At 35.5% G+C, this 21,782-nt stretch overlaps 1 protein-coding gene across 2 annotated transcripts in view; it reads right to left on the reverse strand.

Annotated features, from left to right (window-relative positions):
• CenB1A (Centaurin beta 1A) overlaps nt 1–21,782 on the reverse strand; it is a 627,189-nt gene that overhangs the window by 259,723 nt on the left and 345,684 nt on the right. For both annotated transcript variants that reach the window (XM_090408048.1, XM_090408046.1), the window contains one exon: nt 20,952–21,066. In XM_090408048.1, coding sequence (XP_090264174.1) covers nt 20,952–21,066 — 115 coding nt within the window. The remainder of the gene's footprint in view (nt 1–20,951; nt 21,067–21,782) is intronic.

A 21,782-nucleotide genomic window follows, 5' to 3' on the forward strand; every position in this document is an offset into this window, starting at 1 on the left:
GTTGTACCACCTTACCCCAGTCCTGAAGATACTTCCAGGTGCAAACTTTGTTGTTCACACTTGGATAAAGGATTAAACTAAATTTATTATTATCAATTGATAATGGATGATATTCCACATTTAGCCACCTCTTGGGTCAAGACCATTCTTACCAATCGGTAGCAACATGGTCGTATTCGTTATAGACAAATTCTGAGATGCAATGACAAGATCAAGCACTCTTGAATCCCTAGTATATTCCATTACAAGCTGTCTCAAGTAGCTATTTCTTAGCAACTGCATAAAATCCATTTTCTTCCTCCCATGTGTCCTCTTCTCCTTCCAATCAATGATACCATATTTGAAATCCCCCATAATAATTACCAGTTGTCCTCCACTCATTGAGTCTATTTGCTAATGCATACTATCTCCATCATCTATTCCATTGCCTGGTCTATAGCAGCATCCAACTGTATATTTTGTTCTGCTGGCCTCAATCTCACACAAGAAAGCCTCAACTCCTACTCTCTTTGACTGCAGTTCATCGGCTATCATCAATAACACTCCCCCCAATTCTTTTCTCTCTATCCTTCCTGAACACACTATATCCTTCACATTCTATCCCACTAACTATATCATCTTCCTTAACCAATAGAAAGGCCTCCCTCATCATCCATTCACTATAGACATTAAAAAGAAGTGGGGACATCTCACACCCTTTCTTATGGGGATCCATTCAGTATCCTATCCTTCAAATCTAACCCTGGCTTCTTGAGTTTTGTATATTCTGAACAAAATTCCCATAATATTTTTTTAGCTATTCTTATTTTATACAACTCAAATAAAACAGTGATTAACATTATCAAAAGTTTTTTCATAATCCACAAGGCATAGATATAAATCTTTATTGCACTCAATCATTCTTTCCCCCAATATCCGTAGTGTTGTGATAGCTTCCCTAGTTTCCCTGTTTTTCCTGAAACCAAACTATGCTTCATTTAATTCCCTCTCTATCATCTGTTCCATTCTTTTATATATTATGTTGATTAGGACTTTTACAATGTGGCTAATCAAGCTGATAGTTCTGTGCTTGCTGCAATCCATCGTTCCTGTAGTCTTGGGAATAGGAATAAAAATAGATCTTACGAAGTCTTTAGGTATTCTATCCTCCTCCAGACTTCGATTAAAGATGATGGATAGAAGTTTTATTCCTTCCTTTCCCAATGCCTTCAATAATTCTCAACTATACAGTCTTCTCTCATGTTGTTCAAACCAGGTGTTAGTCACTATCAATTTGTGTTTTCTGCAAAACTCCACTAGTCTGTCTCTCCTTTCATTTTTTTCTGCCAACCAGACCATCCTCTCTTCCTTTCCCTATCTTTGCATTCATATCTCCCATTACTATCAGTATATCTCTTATTTTTCAAATGTAAACATTCCTCTATTTGTTGATAGATCTCTTCAACCTCTTCATCTGTATGATCTGTTGTTGGTAAATATACTTGAGTTATGAGGATATTTCTAGGTTTGGCCTTTATTTTCAAAGCAATCACTCTTTCAGATCTCTACCAATATCCCTCCACCATATCGGCTATCCTTTTATCCAACATTATTCCAACATCCCTTTGATGTTCTTCTCCTCCTGAGTAAATAAATCTAAATCCATCACCTGTTCTTATTCTCCTTTCCCTTTCCATCTAACTTCTGAGAGTCCAAGAATTGATATATTCATTCTTTTCATTTCTCTGATCACATTGGCCATCTTCCCTGCTTGATACATTGAATTAACATTTCAGGTGCCCTTATTTGTATTTTCTTTGAAGTTCATTTTCTTATGTTGTGTCCTTACATTAGCTCCAGAACTTCCAGGAGGCTTTGATCCTGCAGTATCATTTGAGGTCTTATCCTCCTGGGACTCCAATATAGATCTACAAACCCCTCCCTGGTAGAATACTGCACAAGATCAGAGGGGGTCCCATCTTTTTTTTTTTGTGCATAATTCATTCTTCCATATTAACTTGTTCATCATTACTCAGAGAAAGAGAAAAAGTATGCATGGTAGTTATCCGTTGCCTTCGTGCAACTTGGTGGGTTGGACATTTCCTTCCAACCAGATGTAATGGTTATACCACCATGACTCTGTATCTTCAGCTCAAGTACTCCATTTAAATAACCTATTTAAATCATCCTACTAGCTCTTGACATCACCTTGGTTAACTATTACTCTACCTAATTTCACATCATCAGCAAACAATTGAACATTTCCTTTCAGGTTATTTCCTAAATCATTTATGTACAAATTTAACTGCAATGGTCCCAGCACTGAGCCTTGTAACACACCACTAGTCACCTCAGTTCTGTCTATCGGTATACCACTTTTTGATATCTGTCCAGCAGCCACCCTCTTATGCACTCAACCAGTGTCATATTCATCTCCATTTCTTCTAATTTGTATAACAGAGTTCCATATGGTATTTTTCAGCATTTTACATGACATAGAGTTCAACTGCATTAATTTTGGCGAACCTTGTACTTACGTGGTGACTATGATACTGATATTGATTCTTGATACTGATTCTTGAGCTCCCTCCCTCCCTTCGTCAAGGGGAAGGGAACTCATATTCTTTGATTTTTTTTTTCATATAATGTCTTTGTGAAATGTATCAACTTGACACTTTTCTGATATTAATCCTATAGTGAAGTTCCAAAATCTGTTTTCCATAGGAAAAAAAAACACGTGATGATTTTTTTTTATTTCCTGAACACGATTGAGCTGATCACACATTCAGTCATGTCTATGTATGTCAAATTTATTATCATCATTCTAATTTTCATTATTATTAAGAAAGCTTCATGTAGGTCAACAGACTTATTTCAAGATGTCTCACCCAACAGCAACCAATCTGTCATACTGAACCATATATGGGGTGTGAGGTATGGGTAATAGGGGTAGCACCTCTGCCTGCTCAGTCGCATCAAAATATTTGGTGGCTGGGTGGAATTGGTTCCCACTGCTCATGCAACTCTCACTTATGGTTCCAAGTAGTGTAGTGCACACCAACAGCCACATCCTGGGACCATGCCTTGACTGGCATGCAAAACTAAGTGAGGATATCAGCATTTTATGATGTAGTGAAGGAGAATGTCTCCTCCTTGTTACACTTGAAGATTGGATTGGCAGAGTTAACAGATGAAAAAAACTTAATTTGACAATGGTAATGAAGGCATGACAGCAGACTATGTGACATAGTCCAGACACACACTGAGACAAAAAGAGATGTGGCCAATCACAGTGGAAGAGACAGGAACCTCACCACATAACCTTCCTAGTAAATCATGAAACAGATAACCATGTTAGATTTAAGCAACAGAGACAAGGTTGGGCCCTCTGCAACTTTTGTCTCTTGGAAACATTACAAGGAAGAAGAGAAAGAAACTGGGGAATGTAAGACACATATATGCAAATAGCATATGGAGAAGATATCTTAAACCCTCTGGGGAGGGTATCTCCTGATCCTTCATGTCTGAAAACCAAGAATCTTCTTTTAGGGCTTGCAACTTGGAATGTAAGGACCTTATATGAAGCTGGGAAGTTAGATAACCTTATACAAGAACTTGAAGCAATGAAAATTGACATTGCTGGTATAAGTGAAGTCAAATAAACTAATAGTGGAAAAACAAACAGAAAGAGTCATTCAATTATATAATCATGCAGAGACAGTCACAGGAATGGAGTAGCATTTGTACTAAAAAAAAAGGATTACCCAATCCTTACTTGGATTTTGGCCCATACGTGACAGGGCAATTGCATTAAAAATTGCAGCTCAACCTTTTAATATTTTTATCGTCCAAATATATGCTCCTGATGAAGACATAGAACATTTCTATGAAGGTTCAAAATGCACTTAACAATACAAAATCAGATGACATAACTATCATTATGGGAGATCTAAATACTAAAGTAGGCTCATAAAAGATCTCTTTCTGCATGGGAAACCAAGGCCTGGGATAAAGAAATTCAAGAGGAGAAAGATCAATGCAGTTCTGTGAAGAAAACGATCTGATAATAGCAAATACTTTGTTTAGCCAACCTCCTAAAAGACTTTATACATGGAAAAGCCCTGGAGACAGCTATAGGAACCAGATTGACTACATAATGATTAAAAAAATATTCCAGAATAACATCTTACAAGCCAACACATACTTGGGGCTAATATTGGATCAGACTACAACCCTGTGGTTATTAAAGCAGTAATAAAATTAAAGAAAACAACAAAACCTACAAACATAGAAAAATATGATCTTGGCTTCCTTAAAAATCAAGAAATACAAGATAAATTTTTAAAGGAACTGGCAAAATCCACTGCTGTTAACGTTACTAATTTCACCAAGTATCCATACACTAAAGATGAGATTGAGGATAGATGGCAGAAATTTAATGAGGGCATAAAAAAGGCAGTAAAATAATTTCCAAATTTGAGAAGATGAGTAAACCCTGGATGAATGACAAGATACTGAAAATGATGAATGAAAGAAAGAAACACAAAAATCGTTCTGACTACAAGAACTTAAACAGGGGGATCAGGAAAGAATGTAGGATTGCAAAAGAACTATGGCTCAACAAATGCAAGGAAATTGAGTTTTTGAACAAAAAACACAAAACCAGAGAACTTCATGAAAAAGTTAGGGAGCTAAATAGCAAATCCTGGAAAAGGACAGGCTCTCATTGCATTGAAGATACCAATGGAAACATCCTAACGGAGAAAGACAAAATAAGGGATAGATGGGTAGAGTATTCAAAGGAACTCTACAATCATGATAGAATGGATAAGCCATCGCAAGAAAATTTCGGAATTACCTGGGAAGTAACAAATGTAATTAGGAAAGTGAGACCAGGAAAAGACCAGGAATGGATGGAATTATGGCAGATATCTGAAGGCTTTAGATGATAATCATGAAACTGAATGAAATCTTGGTACTCTTCTAAATGTACTTGTATAAGTTTATCTTTTCAAGGCTCCAAAGCAGCCCATAATACAAGAGAATGTATGGGCAAGGAATTCTGTACACATCTGGATAGGAAACAGGAGGAAATTTACCATTTTTGAGATTACAAAAGTGTGCCTAGCTTGAGCCAGACAGAAGAAGACTCGAAGATTTATTTGGCAGAGAAATCTGGTGAACTTTTCAGACAAACATTTAACATAAATTTTAAAAAAAACTGTTCAACATGAACCAAGTGAAAGCCATAGTTGTCTATTAATTTCATAATGATATCGGGGTTTTTAACCATTAAAGATGAAAGTAGCTTTAATAAAAGATGGTTCTGGTTTTAGAAGAGAGTCTGTTAATTATAAGATGTGTACATGATACACTAATGCTAATGCCTGACTTCTGAGATGGATGATGAAGACAAGCATCAATGCACCTTCAGTGCCTATTTACTTCGTGTACTCTGAAACTGAAGACTGCATCAGGTTGTCTTCGGAAAAAATGTCAAATAAAGATGCTTACTGTTTTCTATTCCAAGAGAAAATTTAATTCTCAGGAGAAATGAATTAATTTTGTGAAAAAAAATATCAAGCTTGGTTAAAAAGGAGATCAAATTGTGAAAATGTTCTCAACTACTTATTCAATGATATTCAAACATAAAATAAACTTCATGTACTTCCATGTCAAATTCACTACTGAATGCGAATCTAACAGGAGCTTTTCCAGATGGTTTTCAACTGTCTGTTTATTGAAAACTTTCCTATACTGACAGATATATCCATTATAAAAACTCCTGTACTAAGCACATTTGATCAGCTATTAATTACTTTCTAATGAAAAGAACTAAACAAAATAAAGTTATTATAATTATTAATGGAGATAACTAGCCACCAGTGATATATATCACTCCCCAGTCAGACTGCAATCATATGTTAAAATTGTCACAATACCTTGCATTAAAGGAACATCAGAAAATACAGCACAGGTTCTTTGCAAGTTTACATGCACCACCTTCAAACCATCTTGGAAGTGTTGTATTCCTTTCTAATATCAACAAGGATCAATTCTTCCTTCTGTTCTTTCCTGCCTAGTGTTTATTCATTAACTTGTTCCTATTAATTTTATTAGTTTGGACAGTTAGGTTGTTCAGCTAAAATTATAATTCAGGTACACAAATACAGTGTTAGATCGTGAATGAGACCTGCCTTTACTAGACAGACACTCATTCATGATCTAACAATGAAAGGAGCTTTAAACCAGAGAAAATACCTGTACTGCTGGTCAAAATTGTATTGGAAAGAAATAAGGAAGGGGGGGGGGTGTAAAGTAAAGTAATATATAATTGTATATTGAGTGTAAAGTGTATCATATAATTGTGTATTGAGTGTGTATCTAATTATTAAGTGTATATCTAATTAATTATTGAAAGGGAAAGATTGTGAAATATTTAATGTGTAATTTTAATGAAGGAAAATAATGTGTATAAATTGAAATAAAGGAATGGTATGTGTAAGCTACAGCAAACAAAGAAAACGTGATGACTAAGAGCCTAAAGGGCATGACCTTGACAAGCCCACATTGGAACCTTACAAGCAAGGATTAGCTAACTCTCTGAGAGGAGCTCTCTCATGGGTTCGCAATGAAGCAATTTGATGCGACCGTGAATGTAAGTTCCTTGGAAGAAAAAGGCGGGAAAGAAAAGGAGGTAGGAAGTGAGGATGATCCCCAACTAGAAAGGGAAAGCTCGGGTCTAAGTGAAACCCGAACTGTGATGTTTCCCCTTGAAGGATCCAGAAATCCCAGACAAGCACCTCAGATGTTCCCAGCTAACAGTGAAATTTCAGTGCACGTGAATCCATGAGATGGGAAGGAAAAGAATCTGCAGTGTGAACAAGGATCCTACCAGGATGCACAATGTGACTCACACATGGTGATTCAGTGAAACAGTGAGCAGCCAGAAATGGTAAGGCAATTTTGTCCCTTCTAAAGTTAAGTGAGAGCGCTGACGGAAAACATGTTAAGCAGTGCTGCTAAAAGGAAAACCGAAACTAAATTTATTTGTCAGAGTAACTTTAGGAACATTGGACTGGTAGTCCGAAGAGCCATGTCAAGCGATTCTTGCTCAATCTAGTATGCAAATGTTACCTTAGCTCTTTTTCCCTGAGATTTTGTCTAGATAAATTTGTATTAATTTTCAAAGTGCATGCCTTTCTTAGAAAATGATAAATGTGTTAATATGTGAGATTTTCATGTGATATTGTTTGAATGTGGTTTAATCTAATAAAGATAGCAGAAGAATTAATCATTTCATGTTTAATGTAATTTTATTAGTGTAAAATAAAACTTTATGTTTTGTCATTTGAAATCCTGGTATAAAATTTGTGTTTGAGACCGACATTTGCCACTCACTAAACCACGAACCGTGATAAAGGGGAAGGAAAGATATAACCAAATAAGAAAGAGAAGGGGCCATGACTGCAGCATTTTTGAGAGCCCCCAAACATATCTAAGGTATAATAACTCTAACTGGTGCAGTATAAATATAAATTTGTTAGTGGTTTGTTACCCAGGGAAACCTTACAATCCCTGACCACAGAGAAAGTAGTTATAAGACACATTAAGAATTGAGTAACATTAACACCCCAAAGTACAATCTAACAACAGCCATCAATTTTTTAGAATCTGATAAGTTTGGACCTACTTGCTATGCAATCAACACCAGCCACAGCATTCTCTGGAATCAAAACAAATATACTGCCATCAGGTAGATGTAAATATGATCCTTGAAATATGTGAAACTTATAGCATTTTTTGATCTCAATGCTCTGAGTGAATATCTATTTCAGAGTTCTGGGAAGCAATCACAATTAACTGTTCTTGTTTGCTTTCTTTTCTTTTTTCTTTTTATGAATTATTTGTGTAACTTCTGTATAGAATTATCTATACATACTAACTATTCACAATTTTTCCTTTGAACTCTAAGAGTGTGTTTTCGTGTTTACTTAGGTGTGACTGAGGCATGTTTTGTCACATCAATTATAAACGTGTTTTATTGAACTCTTTGATTATCTCCCAGATGACATCTTTGAAACAATGATGAAATATACAGTGGCAAATAAATCTACGTGTATTACATATGCTAAACATTCTTTATTTCATAATAGTGAGGGAAATATGTCATAGAAGTGTCCAGCAGGCATCTAATCATGAGTGAGTACATTTCACTATTAATCATGTCATCATTTTCATTATCAGTTTCTGTAACCTCAAGAAATGTGCAGACTATGACAACCCTACATGATTTAGCTTACAATATTACTAATCCCCCCCCCCAGTGGCAGACTAGGCGACAGGTCGGCTGGGAGTGGTACTAACAAGAAGTGGCATCTAAGTAACACGCGGACCCTGCATAGGAAGCGGCAATAACGCGTAGTGAAAGAAGATTACTAATCTCCTAATAACAATTTCCCCCTGGATTCATCTGTTACTTGCCAGCAAAACCTATACTGATCCTTTTTACATTGATTTCTCAACTTTTGTTATAAAGAGAAAATTTGACATATTTGGACTGAAACCTAGAATGTTTCATCCATGTTTCTCTTCCACAAATTTTCCCAGCTTCTTCTCAAGTATTGCTTGCATAAATCTTACCTGGAACACTTATTAGAGAAATTCTTTTCTAATTACTATTCCTCTGTATTAAAAATTGTAACAGGTAGGTCTTCTTTTAGCAATTTACTTGCATTTTATGACAAGGTGATGAGTGTGTTAGATAAGGGAGAATCACATACAGTGATATTCTTGGACATTGTGTATAAGCAGATTTATTGTTGGATAAGTTCGAGTACAAGCTGCTAACAATGGAAATAGATAGTATATTGATTAGACTGAAGTTTAGATGAATTGGAGATTCTCTCTCTGAATGATACCAGCAAGTTGTATATGATGGAGCAGTGTCTCAAAAAAAGGAGGGTAACCAGTTTCATGCCCCAGGGTTCTCTTCTTTGGTCCCTGCTGTTTAACTTGTTTGTAAATAATATATCATGTGGACTGATTGGGGATCTACAATTGTTTGCTGATTGGGCAGAATTATAAGTAGCACTCCAATATTAATTCCCTTTAGGAAAATTTGAACAGACTTGTGATTTGGACAAAGGAACGTGGCTGTAGTTTTAATATTAATAAATGCAAGGAGTGTTGGATTTTGGAGTGCAGAAATATAAGGCTGTGTACTGCAGGAAGTGGATGAGATTCCACTTTTGGGAGGGATGGTTAGACTAAAGTTTAGAGGGCATATGCAAGTGTTGCAAAAACTGCACATTGTAATGTCACTATGATAAGAAGTACTCAAACACGTAGGAATAAGGGGGTAGTTGTGTGACTGTATAAAGCACTGATCAGACTGTAAAATCTCTCACAATAAAGTGACTTCATAACTTATGTTCAGTTTTACGTTTTTATTTTTATTTTTTTTAGGAGAATGTAATCAGAAAATTGTTAAATATTCCTTTATGTAAAAATATTGCATTGAGGTGAATGACATCATCAAGTAAAGCTACTAAATAATGTTAAGTCAAGAAGATAATGCTAAGATTAGTGAGAAACTTCTGAGAATTGCCATGAATGGAAATTTTCAGAGACCCACGAAAATTGACGTCATCATGTCCAGAGGTCAATACGTGACCATAGTTGCCACGGGTAAAGAAATCGAAGATGCACGAAGAGTGACATCAGCATATCCGAAAGCAAACAAGTGATCAGTTTCGAGAGATGTGAGCATTCACACATTGGAGGTTCAGGCCCATAAAAGGACAGTTCGTCCAAGAAGAAAATTGTCTTAGGATTTTTTTTTGGCCTTCACTTTCCAAAATCCCTGTAACGCCAAGAGTTGCTGTCAGAAGTTAAGGAGAAGCATCATTTTGTCTTAGGTTTCTTTCAGGACTTTTCTTGCCTAAGTCTTCGGCAGCAGCAAGAATTGCTGTTGGAAAAATAAAAAAAGAAGCGTCGTGAGCTCCTAGTCATCTACCTGGATCACTGTTACTCTCTTCCACAATGACGTGCCACAGAAATGTGGCACGTCGTTGTGGAATAGAGTAACTGCACATCGCTGCTATATTAAGAATCCAATGAGGATGGATACAGTCTACTACTCGAACAAGGAAGAAATTTGGCGGGAAAGATGAATGTGCTGGTAAAAGGAAACAAAGACAAAGATGAGACTTACGTATGTACAAGAATTTGTTGTGAGAGACTGTCTGCTGAACAAATATTGTGAGTAGTTGAAGTATTGAATAAGAGTATATGTTTATGAAATAACGTATGATAAAGGTGATTTAGGCTTATCATAAGTATGTCCTATATTCAAGCAATGTCATGCTGAATTGTAAGTTAGAGTAGAATTAAGTTTAAAGTAGAAAGAACTGAGAGTAGCCAGAATGCTGCCATGACTTTGTGTATATACTGTATTGCTATGTAAATAATTCCATTTGTCTTAATTAAATGGTTTGTAAACAACCAACATACTGGACTGATTTCTGTCAATGCACTATCCCTAATATAATCGAACCTGAATAAGATAGGAGTTAATATGATTTAAGAGTTAAGCCACAACTAAGTTAAAGTAAGGATAATATAAGCGAGGGGGAAAATAATTGACATGTGCTTTGTCTTTAGTTCAAGTTATTATACTCTTGTTCTCAACATATAGTCTAACTGGCGCAGTCATTAAAGAAATAAATTTGTTAGACGATAGAGCACGAGAAATAAATATATGGCAACAGTTCATAGCTTTAGGCAGCTGACCATTAATGATAATTAAGTAAAAAAAACAAGGACAAAGCAGGGTAGTGGATGTATGTAGTATAACAAAGAGTGCAGTCAAAGAGAATAAAGAACGCACAACCCCAACACAATAGAAATTACAAGACCACACGTAAACTATTATGCTCAGATTTGGTCACCTGGTTTACAATGTGGTGTAGAAACACTGGAGAGGGTCCAGAGAAGAGAAACTAAGACAATATCAGGACTCTGAAATGTGGCTACGCAGAGAGGTTGAAAGAATGTGGATTGCAGAGTTTAGTAGATAGGAAGAAAAGAGGTGATATGATAGAGACATTTAAGTTTAAGTAGATTTTAGAGTAGAAGGAAGAGGAGAAGAACCAGAGGCCATCACTGGAAGTTGTGTAAGAGTATGGTAAAAAGAGGATGTGAGGAGTAGATCTTTTACACGGAGAACTGTCAGTTCTCCATTACCAGAATATGTTATTAATGCAGGGAGTGTTAAGGATTTTAAAATTCAGTGCGATTGTTTGCACAGTTCAATGAACCTCGAACAATGAATCTGCCAACTCCATGGAGGGTGTAATAATAATTTTCACATTCAGTTTTATTCCCTCCTTTTTTTTTTTTTTTTTTTTATAGATGGGAACTATGCGAGGCTGTACTCCAATCAACTGGAATTTGATCTTCTATGTCGCCCATCCTAGCTTTGAATCCGCCATCTTGTTGGAACGTTGTTCTTAATTAAATTAATTAATTGTTGGTTGATTACTAATCAAAAAATAGAGAAATTTATATTTATACTGCGCCATCCCATATTCAGATTAGTCTATGCAAAATAGTAGAATCAATCATCAACTAATTTAAGTAATCTCATTATTCAAACAGGCCAAGTTTAAAATTAACATATAAGGCTTCTGCAAGGTCCAATATCTTTATGAACAGTGCAATGAAAGAGAATCAGGCACAGACAAAATTGAAATCAAATAAACAAAACATTTAATGCATGGTTATATGACAAGTACATAAGCTTAATTCTGAAAACAAGATAATACAAATAACTTAGTTCAACTGGTCATAACACTCACATAGATTTAGACATTAGACATTTAGTTATTAAATCTATAGTTTTCCTAATAATTAAAATGGTTCACACAGTTCAATATTACAGAATCTCTCAGTAAATATTTTAACAGTTGTACTCTTTAATTTATCACTTAGTCAACAAACACTTAATTTCTGCTATGAGGCAGTTAGCACTTCGGGGGGGGGGGGGGGGGGACACTTTCAAGCTTCTAACTTTGGCTAATCTCAGCAAAACGCCACAGTTAATGTTGGGATATAACAAGAGGAGCTAACTCTTATATCTTCACTCAGAAATACAAAAAAATAGGACTGTTCTTACCGGGTTAAATCCTTTGCACATCAGATTCACTGTAGGCACATTTTAAAACTATATTTACTTATCACTCTGAAGCCACACTATTCAAAAGAGTTCTTCTTTATGATAACTGAATTATTAATCATCGCGCTTCACAAGTCTTGATGCACTTGTATAAGGCAAAATGCTTATTTCATATTCACTTCTATACAATAAATTCAGCTTTGCACTATCCTTCTTTAAAACGACATTGGAATACGTAATAATTCTAGAACTCAGTAGAATTATTCAGAATTGCTTATTAATTTCCCGGTCCAATTACTGCTGTAATTAATCAAATTACAGCACTACAATTCTTGATACTGCAGCCCCTTACTTAACTCTGTGCTGCCTATAAACTCATTTCCTGGTCCCTTCTTAATCTAATTACAGCACCACAATTCCTGACACTGCAGCCCCTTGCTTTACTCCGTGCTGCCATGAGTGCTCCCTCCTTCCCTCTTCTCCGTACTGTCGTGAATGCTTCCCCCTCTCGTATACTATCGCTTTTCGCTTATATACCTCCACTCTTCTTCCCGCCAAAATCGGTTCTCACCTTTACCTCATATTAATTCTTTATCCTGTCGAATACCATAGCTCACGTTCTAAGCTCGCACTATCTAATTTTAACTCTGTCTCCATGGCAACAGCCAAAACAAAACATAAACAGAAGCATTACATAAATTTATACCTTTACATACAGTAATGAAAATTAAAAAAATATTATAGTTACTTAAGATCACGCCTTCATTTAGTAATAAACAAAATTCAGGGCAATTATATGAGTAACACAGTTTAAGCAAGAGACAAACAATATTTTCAAGTCTTGCTTATGATTATGTTGGATTCTAAAAGAAATATCAATAACTTTAATTTCTCTTCATTCAGAATCCAACACAGGTCTTCTGAATTATGCTATGTAGCCATTGCAAAACTTTCATACTTCCATATTTAAGCATTTCTGGTCGCTTATCACCTATTCCAGCTGCCTTTCTATATTTCAAGAATTTGATTGCTCTTTCTACATCAAGTTTTGATATGTACTCCTAATTGTATTACTGTTGAATGTTTTTTTTTTTATCATCTTGCTATTACTGCTATTATCAATTAGCAGTTTTTCAAAGTAATTATTCCAGTAGTCCAGAACATCTAATTCCTTTTTCAGTAATCTTTCTTCCATTTTTAAGCATTTTTTTAATAATTTTTTTTTTTTTTTTTTTTTTGCTGTCTTTCTGATATTTATTTACTGTGTTGTTACCAAACGCTTTTGTTTAGCTACATTGAGCTTTGCTCTCTTAGATTTTTCTTTGTATACTTTTATGGCATCTGCTGAGATATTTGCTAGGACTTTTTCACTATGCTTTCCTATAATAAATTTGGTTTAATCCTTTATCCAAGTGTAAGCAAACAAAGTTTGCTCCTGAAAATATCTTCAGGACTGAAGTAAGGTGGTGCATTCCTAGGCAACTCGCAGCAAAGGTGGACCAAGCTCTCATCACTCCTTGTCTCAGTATCTCCCATAATGCAAAACACGTCTCCTTGCAGACATGCATACTGCTATGCATTAAGGGAAGGGCCACTGCCCAGACCGGTTTAGACCTTTATAGAGGTCTCGTCAGTGGGAGGCAGACCCAGAGTGGTGATACTAAGGCAAAAGCAATGGAGAGGTCATATTTACCTATATGATGAGAGCTTGGTCCATCTTTGCTGCGAGTTGCCTAGGGATGCACCACCTTACCTCAGTCCTGAAGATATTTTCAGGCGCAAACTTTGTTTGCTTACACTTGAATAAAGGATTAAACCAAATTTATTATAGTATAACCAAATGCAAAATAAACTTCCAACATCTTTCTCTAAATCCAGAGTAATTTAATAATAAGGTGGTACCGGTTGGCAACTCTTATAGGTAAATATGATCTCTCCATTGCTTTTGCCTTAGTATCACTGCTCTGGGTCTGCCTCCCACTGACGAGACCTCAATAAAGGTCGAAACCGGTCTGGGCAGTGGCCCTTCCCTTAATGCATAGCAGTATACATGTCTGCAAGGAGATGTGCTTTGCATTATGGGAGATACTGAGACAAGAAGTGATGAGAGCTTGGTCCACCTTTGCTGCGAGTTGCACCTTACTTCAGTCCTGAAGATATTTTCAGGCGCAAACTTTGTTTGCTTACAGTTGGATAAAGGATTAAACCAAATTTATTATAGTATAACCAAGTGCAAAATAAACTTCCAACTATGCTTTCCTCTTTTCCAGGACTGCTTCTTTAACTGCTTGTATCCACAATGTTCTTATTTTTCTATCCTTACAGATGCCTCGAAGGAACTGTTGAGGGAAAGAGAAGGAGAGGAAGACAAAGATTGGAGTGGATGAAAAATATAGAAGAATGGACTTAACCCTCATATGAGGAATACAGCAGAGAGGACATGGTGGAGACACATAGTAGTCGATCTCCTGGAGGGAGAAGACACCTGACAGGACACATCAGACAACCTCATCATGTCCCCATAGCTAAATCAATCCATGTTTTCTTCAGAGTTTGAAACTGAGACAGTTGTTCTTGTTTTTGAAATGTTTCATTTTTTCTTCAATAATGTTTGTATAGCTGAGTTTACAGTTCACCGTAAAAGCTACTCAAGTTTAATTGTTTTTAAAACTTTCTTGCATATTGTTTATTAATGTAATATTCATTTTTATCCTAGTTAACACTAAGTGATGACTGACAATATAATCATGTACCAAGGAAAAGCATGTTCTGAACATAAAATTTATTTTGTGCAAATGGAAGTTATTTCAGTAGTATTAGGCTCTATTTCCACTGTAAATCATTCAAAATTGAGATTCAATTTTGGTTTCACAATAATTTTTCTATCAAAATGATGAATTTTTATTTATTTATTTTTTTTTTTGTGTTCTGGTTTTGCAAGGATGTTAACAGATTAAGAGAAATGCTGGGAAGAGAACATGATTTACAGAAATAGTGGTTGTTTAAAGATGCAAAGATCAGGTTAAATGCATTGCTTCTACACACGGTATAAATAGAGTATCCCTCCAATCCAGTAGCACATGAATCATATGAGGATATGGTTATAATTGTGAAAAATATTATCTATGATGAATAAGGGTGGAGGATTTGAGGTCACCTCAAAGTAATGGCACTTTTCAAAGGGGTGCAGCCAGGTTTGAGAAATATTGTTGCAAATTTTATCAGACTGTCCTGTATTTCATGGGACAGTTAAAAAAGATGACTTATTTTTTAAAGACTGCTCATGACTTATTTTTTAAAGGTATTAACAACACCAAACAATTTTATCAAAGAGATGTTTTATTAACTACTTATATTTTGCTAAATTTCAACTCAGCATCATCAGAGCACAACACACTTGTACATGCGACAGTGAGTGAGTGAAACAATACAATTGCAATGGACAAAAGATCTAAAGTCCTATTTCTTGGTGCCCTCTAACAAAAAAAAAAAAAAAAACAGCTATGCGGGAGTTTCTCTTAGGATAACAGTCTCCCAAATTTTTGGCAAATTAATGCAACCATATTTGTTAAGGTTGGGAGAATTCTTCAAAGCCATTGCTGACTCAACAAATAATCTTTCAGATTTGTAATGACTCCTAAATAGCACATTTGTTTTCTTCCATTTAATCCTGCGTGAAGGAGTATCCAAAGCATGTTCTGCCAGTCCTGATTTACCATAGTAATAGTAGCAAATGTATTTTTCATGTTCTTCCAGGCCGATGTTAACTGATCTTCCTGCTTGTGGATGCTTGTGGATTACAGAATTTGAGTGATTAACAAGCAAACTAAATAGGACAGAAATTTGTGTGGGTGTTCCAAAAGGTGTTTTGCAACACCAATGAAAGGAGAGAAAAGATGCACAAGAAACTAGATATTTTTCCCTTACGTCATGGTGAATGCATGGTAGTTATGCATTCACTATCATGCATTCACCATGGTAGTGAGTACCACTACTACCATGGTAAATGCAGATAGTGAGTACATGGTAACTGTACTCACTACCATGCATTCACCTTGTAGTAATGGCACTCATTACCATGGTGAATGCATAGTAGTGCATACCCTCTCTAAGAATGAGTATAAGAACAAGTACAATGTACAATAAATATTTGGCAAATAATGATTATTGTAAAACTATGAGTTTTCTGTTCCCAGGAGATGCCCATACAATAATATTATTATTATTATTATGTGACACTTCAAGGGAATCCCAGGACTCATTGAGGGAGGGCATTGCTCTGCAACTCTCCTTCTCCACCAATCAATCAACAAACAGCAATGAACCATCATCATCTACACCAACAGCATCTACCACCCATCGCACCACTAGTATTTTCACTGATAATCCATGGCAGGATTCGAACCCGCAGCCATTTCACTGAAGAGCGGATACGCTCACCACTCGGCCAACCAGGCCAGCAAAACAGCGAAAGGAGTCCCAGCAGAGTAGTCAGTATTAATTATTAATATTATTATTGGATGGCACATCCATGGCATCTGAAAACTCATCATAGGAGACCCAAGCTATCCACACAATCTATCACACCTCTTTTTGAACCCCTTAAACTGAAAAAGCATTTGCAACTGACCCTGGCAACCCATTCCACTCATTCACAATTCTCCAAGCAAAAAATCTAGTCCTCACACCCTTACTAACCACACCTTTATTCAACTTCCAGGGATGACCTCTTGTTCTGGCCCCCTCTAGCCAAGTGCTGAAACATTTCCCCTGCATCAATCCTATAAAATCCTTTAAGCAACTGAACCATCTTTCTATCATATCCCCTCTTTTTCTCCTATCACCCAACTTGTGCAATCCACACACCCTCAATCTATCCTCATAAGGAACATTCCACAGACCACTCATCATCTTGGTTGTTGCCTCATAATCTTTTCCACTGCTTCCTCATCATCAAGAAACCCAGGAGACCAGATCTGAGTACAGTAATTCAGATATCAATATATCAAGATCTTAGAAAGTGAAACAGCAACTTCATTATGTGTTCTTAAACAGCCAAGTAATCTTATAAAAGCTAATTTTTCAACCTTAGCAATATGTCCTCTAAACTTTAATTCTCTGTCTATCAACATCCCTAAATCTCTAACTTCATCTATTTCCTGGAGTACAGTTCCATCAAAGTGGGACACAGTTTGTAATCTGTTTATCCCAAAATGCATAACTTGAGATTTCTTCACACTAAACTGACATATATTATATTTTGCTCATACTGACAGCCTATTTATATTGTCTGGCAAGCTCTCCACATTGCCTTGATTAAATAACAATTATGCTAATTGTGAATTAATCAAGTTAATTAATTTGTTAATTTCACATCATCAGCAAACAACTGAATATTTCCTTTCAAGATATTTTCTATATCATTTATGTACAAATTAAATAGTAGTGATACTGAAAAACTTGAGGCACACCACTAGTCACCTGTTTTTGCATTGATTGTGCCCAGTGGTGAGCTATGGAAATTTTAACAAAGGGCTCGCATCGTCGAGCAAAAAAAAAAAAAAAAAAAAAAAAAAAAAAAAAAAAAAAAAAGCCGTATTTCACACAAAAACTTATTAATACAGTGTTAAACTTTGATAAATTGAGATCGTAAAAAGAATTCTAATTTTATCATTGTTTAACAAGGAAAACCTCGTAGGGAACATGCTTGCTTCTAGGTAGGTGCTGTATGCAACTGATAAAATACATATTACATAATATAAAGAAAAAGGATTGTGAATATTTCAAGGAAGGAATACTTACTTGATTGTATAATGCCAGTGATACATTATAAATTAATAATATTTTGTTAGAATTGGTAATACAATGTCTTGTAGAGTATGACTTGTATTAAGCTGCTGTGAACAAAAGTTCAAAGTGTTGACGGAAAGAAGGGTTGCCCCCAGGCAGTCGCGCGCCCGTGGCACGTGCAGAAACGAGTGGACAGAAAAAACAAATGATACAAAACGAGACCCACGTGGGAGAAATTATACACATTGGGTGAGGCTTTTTTTTCTCTTCTCTCTTGGCTGGCAGTCTCGTGTATTCTGGTGGGTAGACGGTTGCACAGAGGAGCGTCTCTGTCCAGGAGTGCTCAGATGAAGGATCAGCGAAGAGTTCTCTAGGAATTCCGAGGGCGGTAATAGGATATGCCACTTACAAGCTGGAAGGATCACGCACTCCTAATCGTATGATGAAAGAACACATCTCCATTCGACTGACGGGCAATCCATGGAAAGGGCTCAGCATCTAGGCAACAGGCCTCACGGAAGCAGAATCGCCTTATGCCATCGTTATATCTGGAGTGGGCTAGTTATGCTGGGACTGTGTGGACTTACCGTTGACCGGAGAAATCCATGCCATAGCACCGACTGAATGAATCGGAAGGGAGATCGATCAGAGAACGGCAGTCAGAAGTTGAAGGAACAAGTATGAAGAACCAGTGTGTATGGTAACGTTGAAAAATTTTTGTCTATATAATGTGTATAAGAAAATTAAAATGTTATAAATGAGATTAAGGGAAATTGAGGATTGAGGACTTTCATATAATTAAGGACTGTAGTACCTTAATATTAGAACACATAGTGAGGTAACTCCTATACGGTTAAACTAACGTGTATGTTTTTGAAAGTATTAAGAAGGTTTAGTCTGAGTAATGTGATATGACATGAAGATTAATGTGAATATTACAGTCAAGTTTTGTCAGTTTGTGAAATAACATATTGATGGTGTTCTTGATGTCCTTACTTAATAAGGATACCTATAATTTTCTCTGATTAACACTGAAGTTTTGGATTGAGTTTCTTTGTATTGTAAATTGTATTAATGTGTCAAATAAACCTTTGCTATCTTTAATCCGAGTGTCTGAGTATTAGAATCCGATGCACCACTTGCAAAAAGATACGAAATCTAAGCGGGAGAAAACAGATTATGTTATAGGTCATGACTGCAAATCTGTAGTCATTATAGTACAAGTTTGAGATCACTTCTTGATTAAGACATGTTTAACTTAATCTAATGGCTTAGGTGGCGCAGCATAAAAATATAAATATTCCTAATGCTTTAAGAGAAGTGAGATTTCAAAGACTTTGCCACATTGGTTTTGGCTCGACCCTGGGGCAATTCCTTTGTATTTTAGTGGTACCACCCCAATCAAAAAGTATCAGGGAACAATCAACCTGTAAAGGCTATCATTTTTAAACAAATATTTCATGATCTAAACATGAAATATTTGCACACAATCATCTGTGTTATGTTACATAAGAAAAACATTTTTTAACTATCAAAATATAATAAGAATAAAATCTTTTATAATCTCACATATGCAAATAGTCTGCATTTTTTATAAGCAAAATAAATTTGTTTTACTAATTATATGAAGAGCTAAAGGCTTCAATTCGGCGACATGAACTTATTTAAGTTAAGGGATATTACATCCCATATTGTTTCTTAGCCGAATAAGAAACTCAAAGAGTTTCATGCCGAAACAATATGGGATGTAATATCCCTTAACTTAAATAAATTTTGTTTTGTTTGCGAAGTTTTTATGACAAACAATATATAAATAATAAATACTATCTAAACACAATAATATTGAAATATGTTATATTTCTCTTTTGTTTTTATTCTTCAAGTGATAATCAACAGTACCAATCAAGGGGCATTATTTTATAGTCCTATTTATTTATATGTGATTACCAAAAGTGAATTCTTATTTGTAAAATGGTAGTAACAGTAGCTATAATATTTTATTTAATAAAATCACTTTGTTAGGTTACCATATGAGTTTGTTGCTTAATATATTTCAAAAAATTATGTTTGTTTTTTTTTGAAAAAATAAAAAACTACACAATAAGAACAAGGGACTTGCAAATTTGAGAAAAATTTAACAAAGGGCTCGGGTGAGTCCCTTATAGCTCACCACTGATTGTGCCCCTCCATACACCACTGTGTTATCTGGCCAGCAGCCACTTTCTTATTGACATAACCAGTGTCATATCCATCCTCATTTGTTCTAATTTGCGTAACAGAGTTCCATGTAATATTCTGTCAGATGCCTTTGCAAATTCCAGCAGAATTATCACTTAGCCATTTCCTTTATCCAACTCAACTGTTACTCTATTATAAAGAGTTAGTAAATTACTAAGGCATGACAGATACTTCACAAAGCCATGTTGTCCCTCATACAGTATCTATCCATTCTAGAAATCTCTTTTTTGATAAATTTTTCCAGAAATTTTACCACCATGGAGATACTGATTGTCAATAAATTGGTACGGCAGTCTTAGAACCTCTTTATGCAAGGAAATTTTTTGCCATCATTCTGCTCCCATGGAGTTCTACTAGAGCTGAGACTTAAATTAGAGAGCCTAGTCAGGGACATTACCAGGTCCCCTGCACATTCTTACAAATCCCAAGCTGATATTGCATCTAATCCCATAGTATTTACATTGAATGAAACACTTACATGGCTGCAGATATGGCAGGGCTGTTTTCTCCGGAAATTCTTATTTTTCCTTCCTACAAACAGGTAACCAAGCAAAAAGAATGCATACAACTGATTAACATTATATATTGGTCTTGCTTTGTTAGCCATAAAGCAAACAAACAAGAAAACCAAAAAAGCAGATTTCAGAAGTCTAGGGAATATTGTTGATTCAAGTAATATAGAATTTGAGAAACAGTCATAAGAATTAAACTTCAGCTCACTCAAACTGTTTTTAATCAAAAACACATAAAATTACTCTGAACATACTTCATTCATATCTTCTGCTAACACATTCTGATGCAGAGCAGCATCTATACCTGCTTGCATGGCTGATATCCACAAATTGTACATTTCTTCTGAATCTGCCTGAAGCATATGGCTTCTGTAAAATATTAAAAAGTGGTACTCCTGTTAAGTAAATTTAAATGTAGACAATATTTTCACAAAAAAAATATGCTAATCCTGATTTATGATGAAAAAATAAAATTACAGGCATGTAAAATTAATATGCAATATAAAGCACAAAACAAAGTTTCTAATTATGTGTAATTTGATATTTGTATATCTAGAGTAGTATAAATGAAATAATGCTATGTGAATTTAAAGATTCAGGATTTAATCCCAATCACAATGCAGAGAATACTTATGTGAGCATTTTCAACAGAAGGTATTTGGCAGTCACATTTGAAGATGACAGTGTTTTTGCATACTAGAATCTCAGATATTTCCCCACAAGAAACAACCTGGTCAGAGAACAAAGCAAATGAGAAACAGAAAACCAAGTAAAAAAAACTTATTTACATCTATATCTCCTCCAGAGATTATTCAAAATATATGACCTATAACCTATATAGATTATTCTAAATATATGACCTATGCAAAATATATTTTGCATAGGTCAAGTTGATAAGGATCTGTATTACTAAAACCTTGGTATTTAGGGTCTAGCTACTCACTGAGGAGACCTCAAAAAAGGTTGAAACTGGTCTGGGTAGTGACCCCACCCATAATGTATTGCAGTATACATCTCTTAGTGAGATGTGCTTTACATTATGGAAAATACTAAGAATAGTGATCAGAGCTTTACCCACCTTTACA

The sequence above is a fragment of the Typopeltis vanoorti genome, chromosome 18 (genome assembly GCF_054136105.1).
Source record: "Typopeltis vanoorti isolate ZY-2024b chromosome 18, IOZ_Tvanoo_1.0, whole genome shotgun sequence".
Taxonomy (NCBI): Eukaryota; Metazoa; Arthropoda; class Arachnida; order Uropygi; family Thelyphonidae; genus Typopeltis; species Typopeltis vanoorti.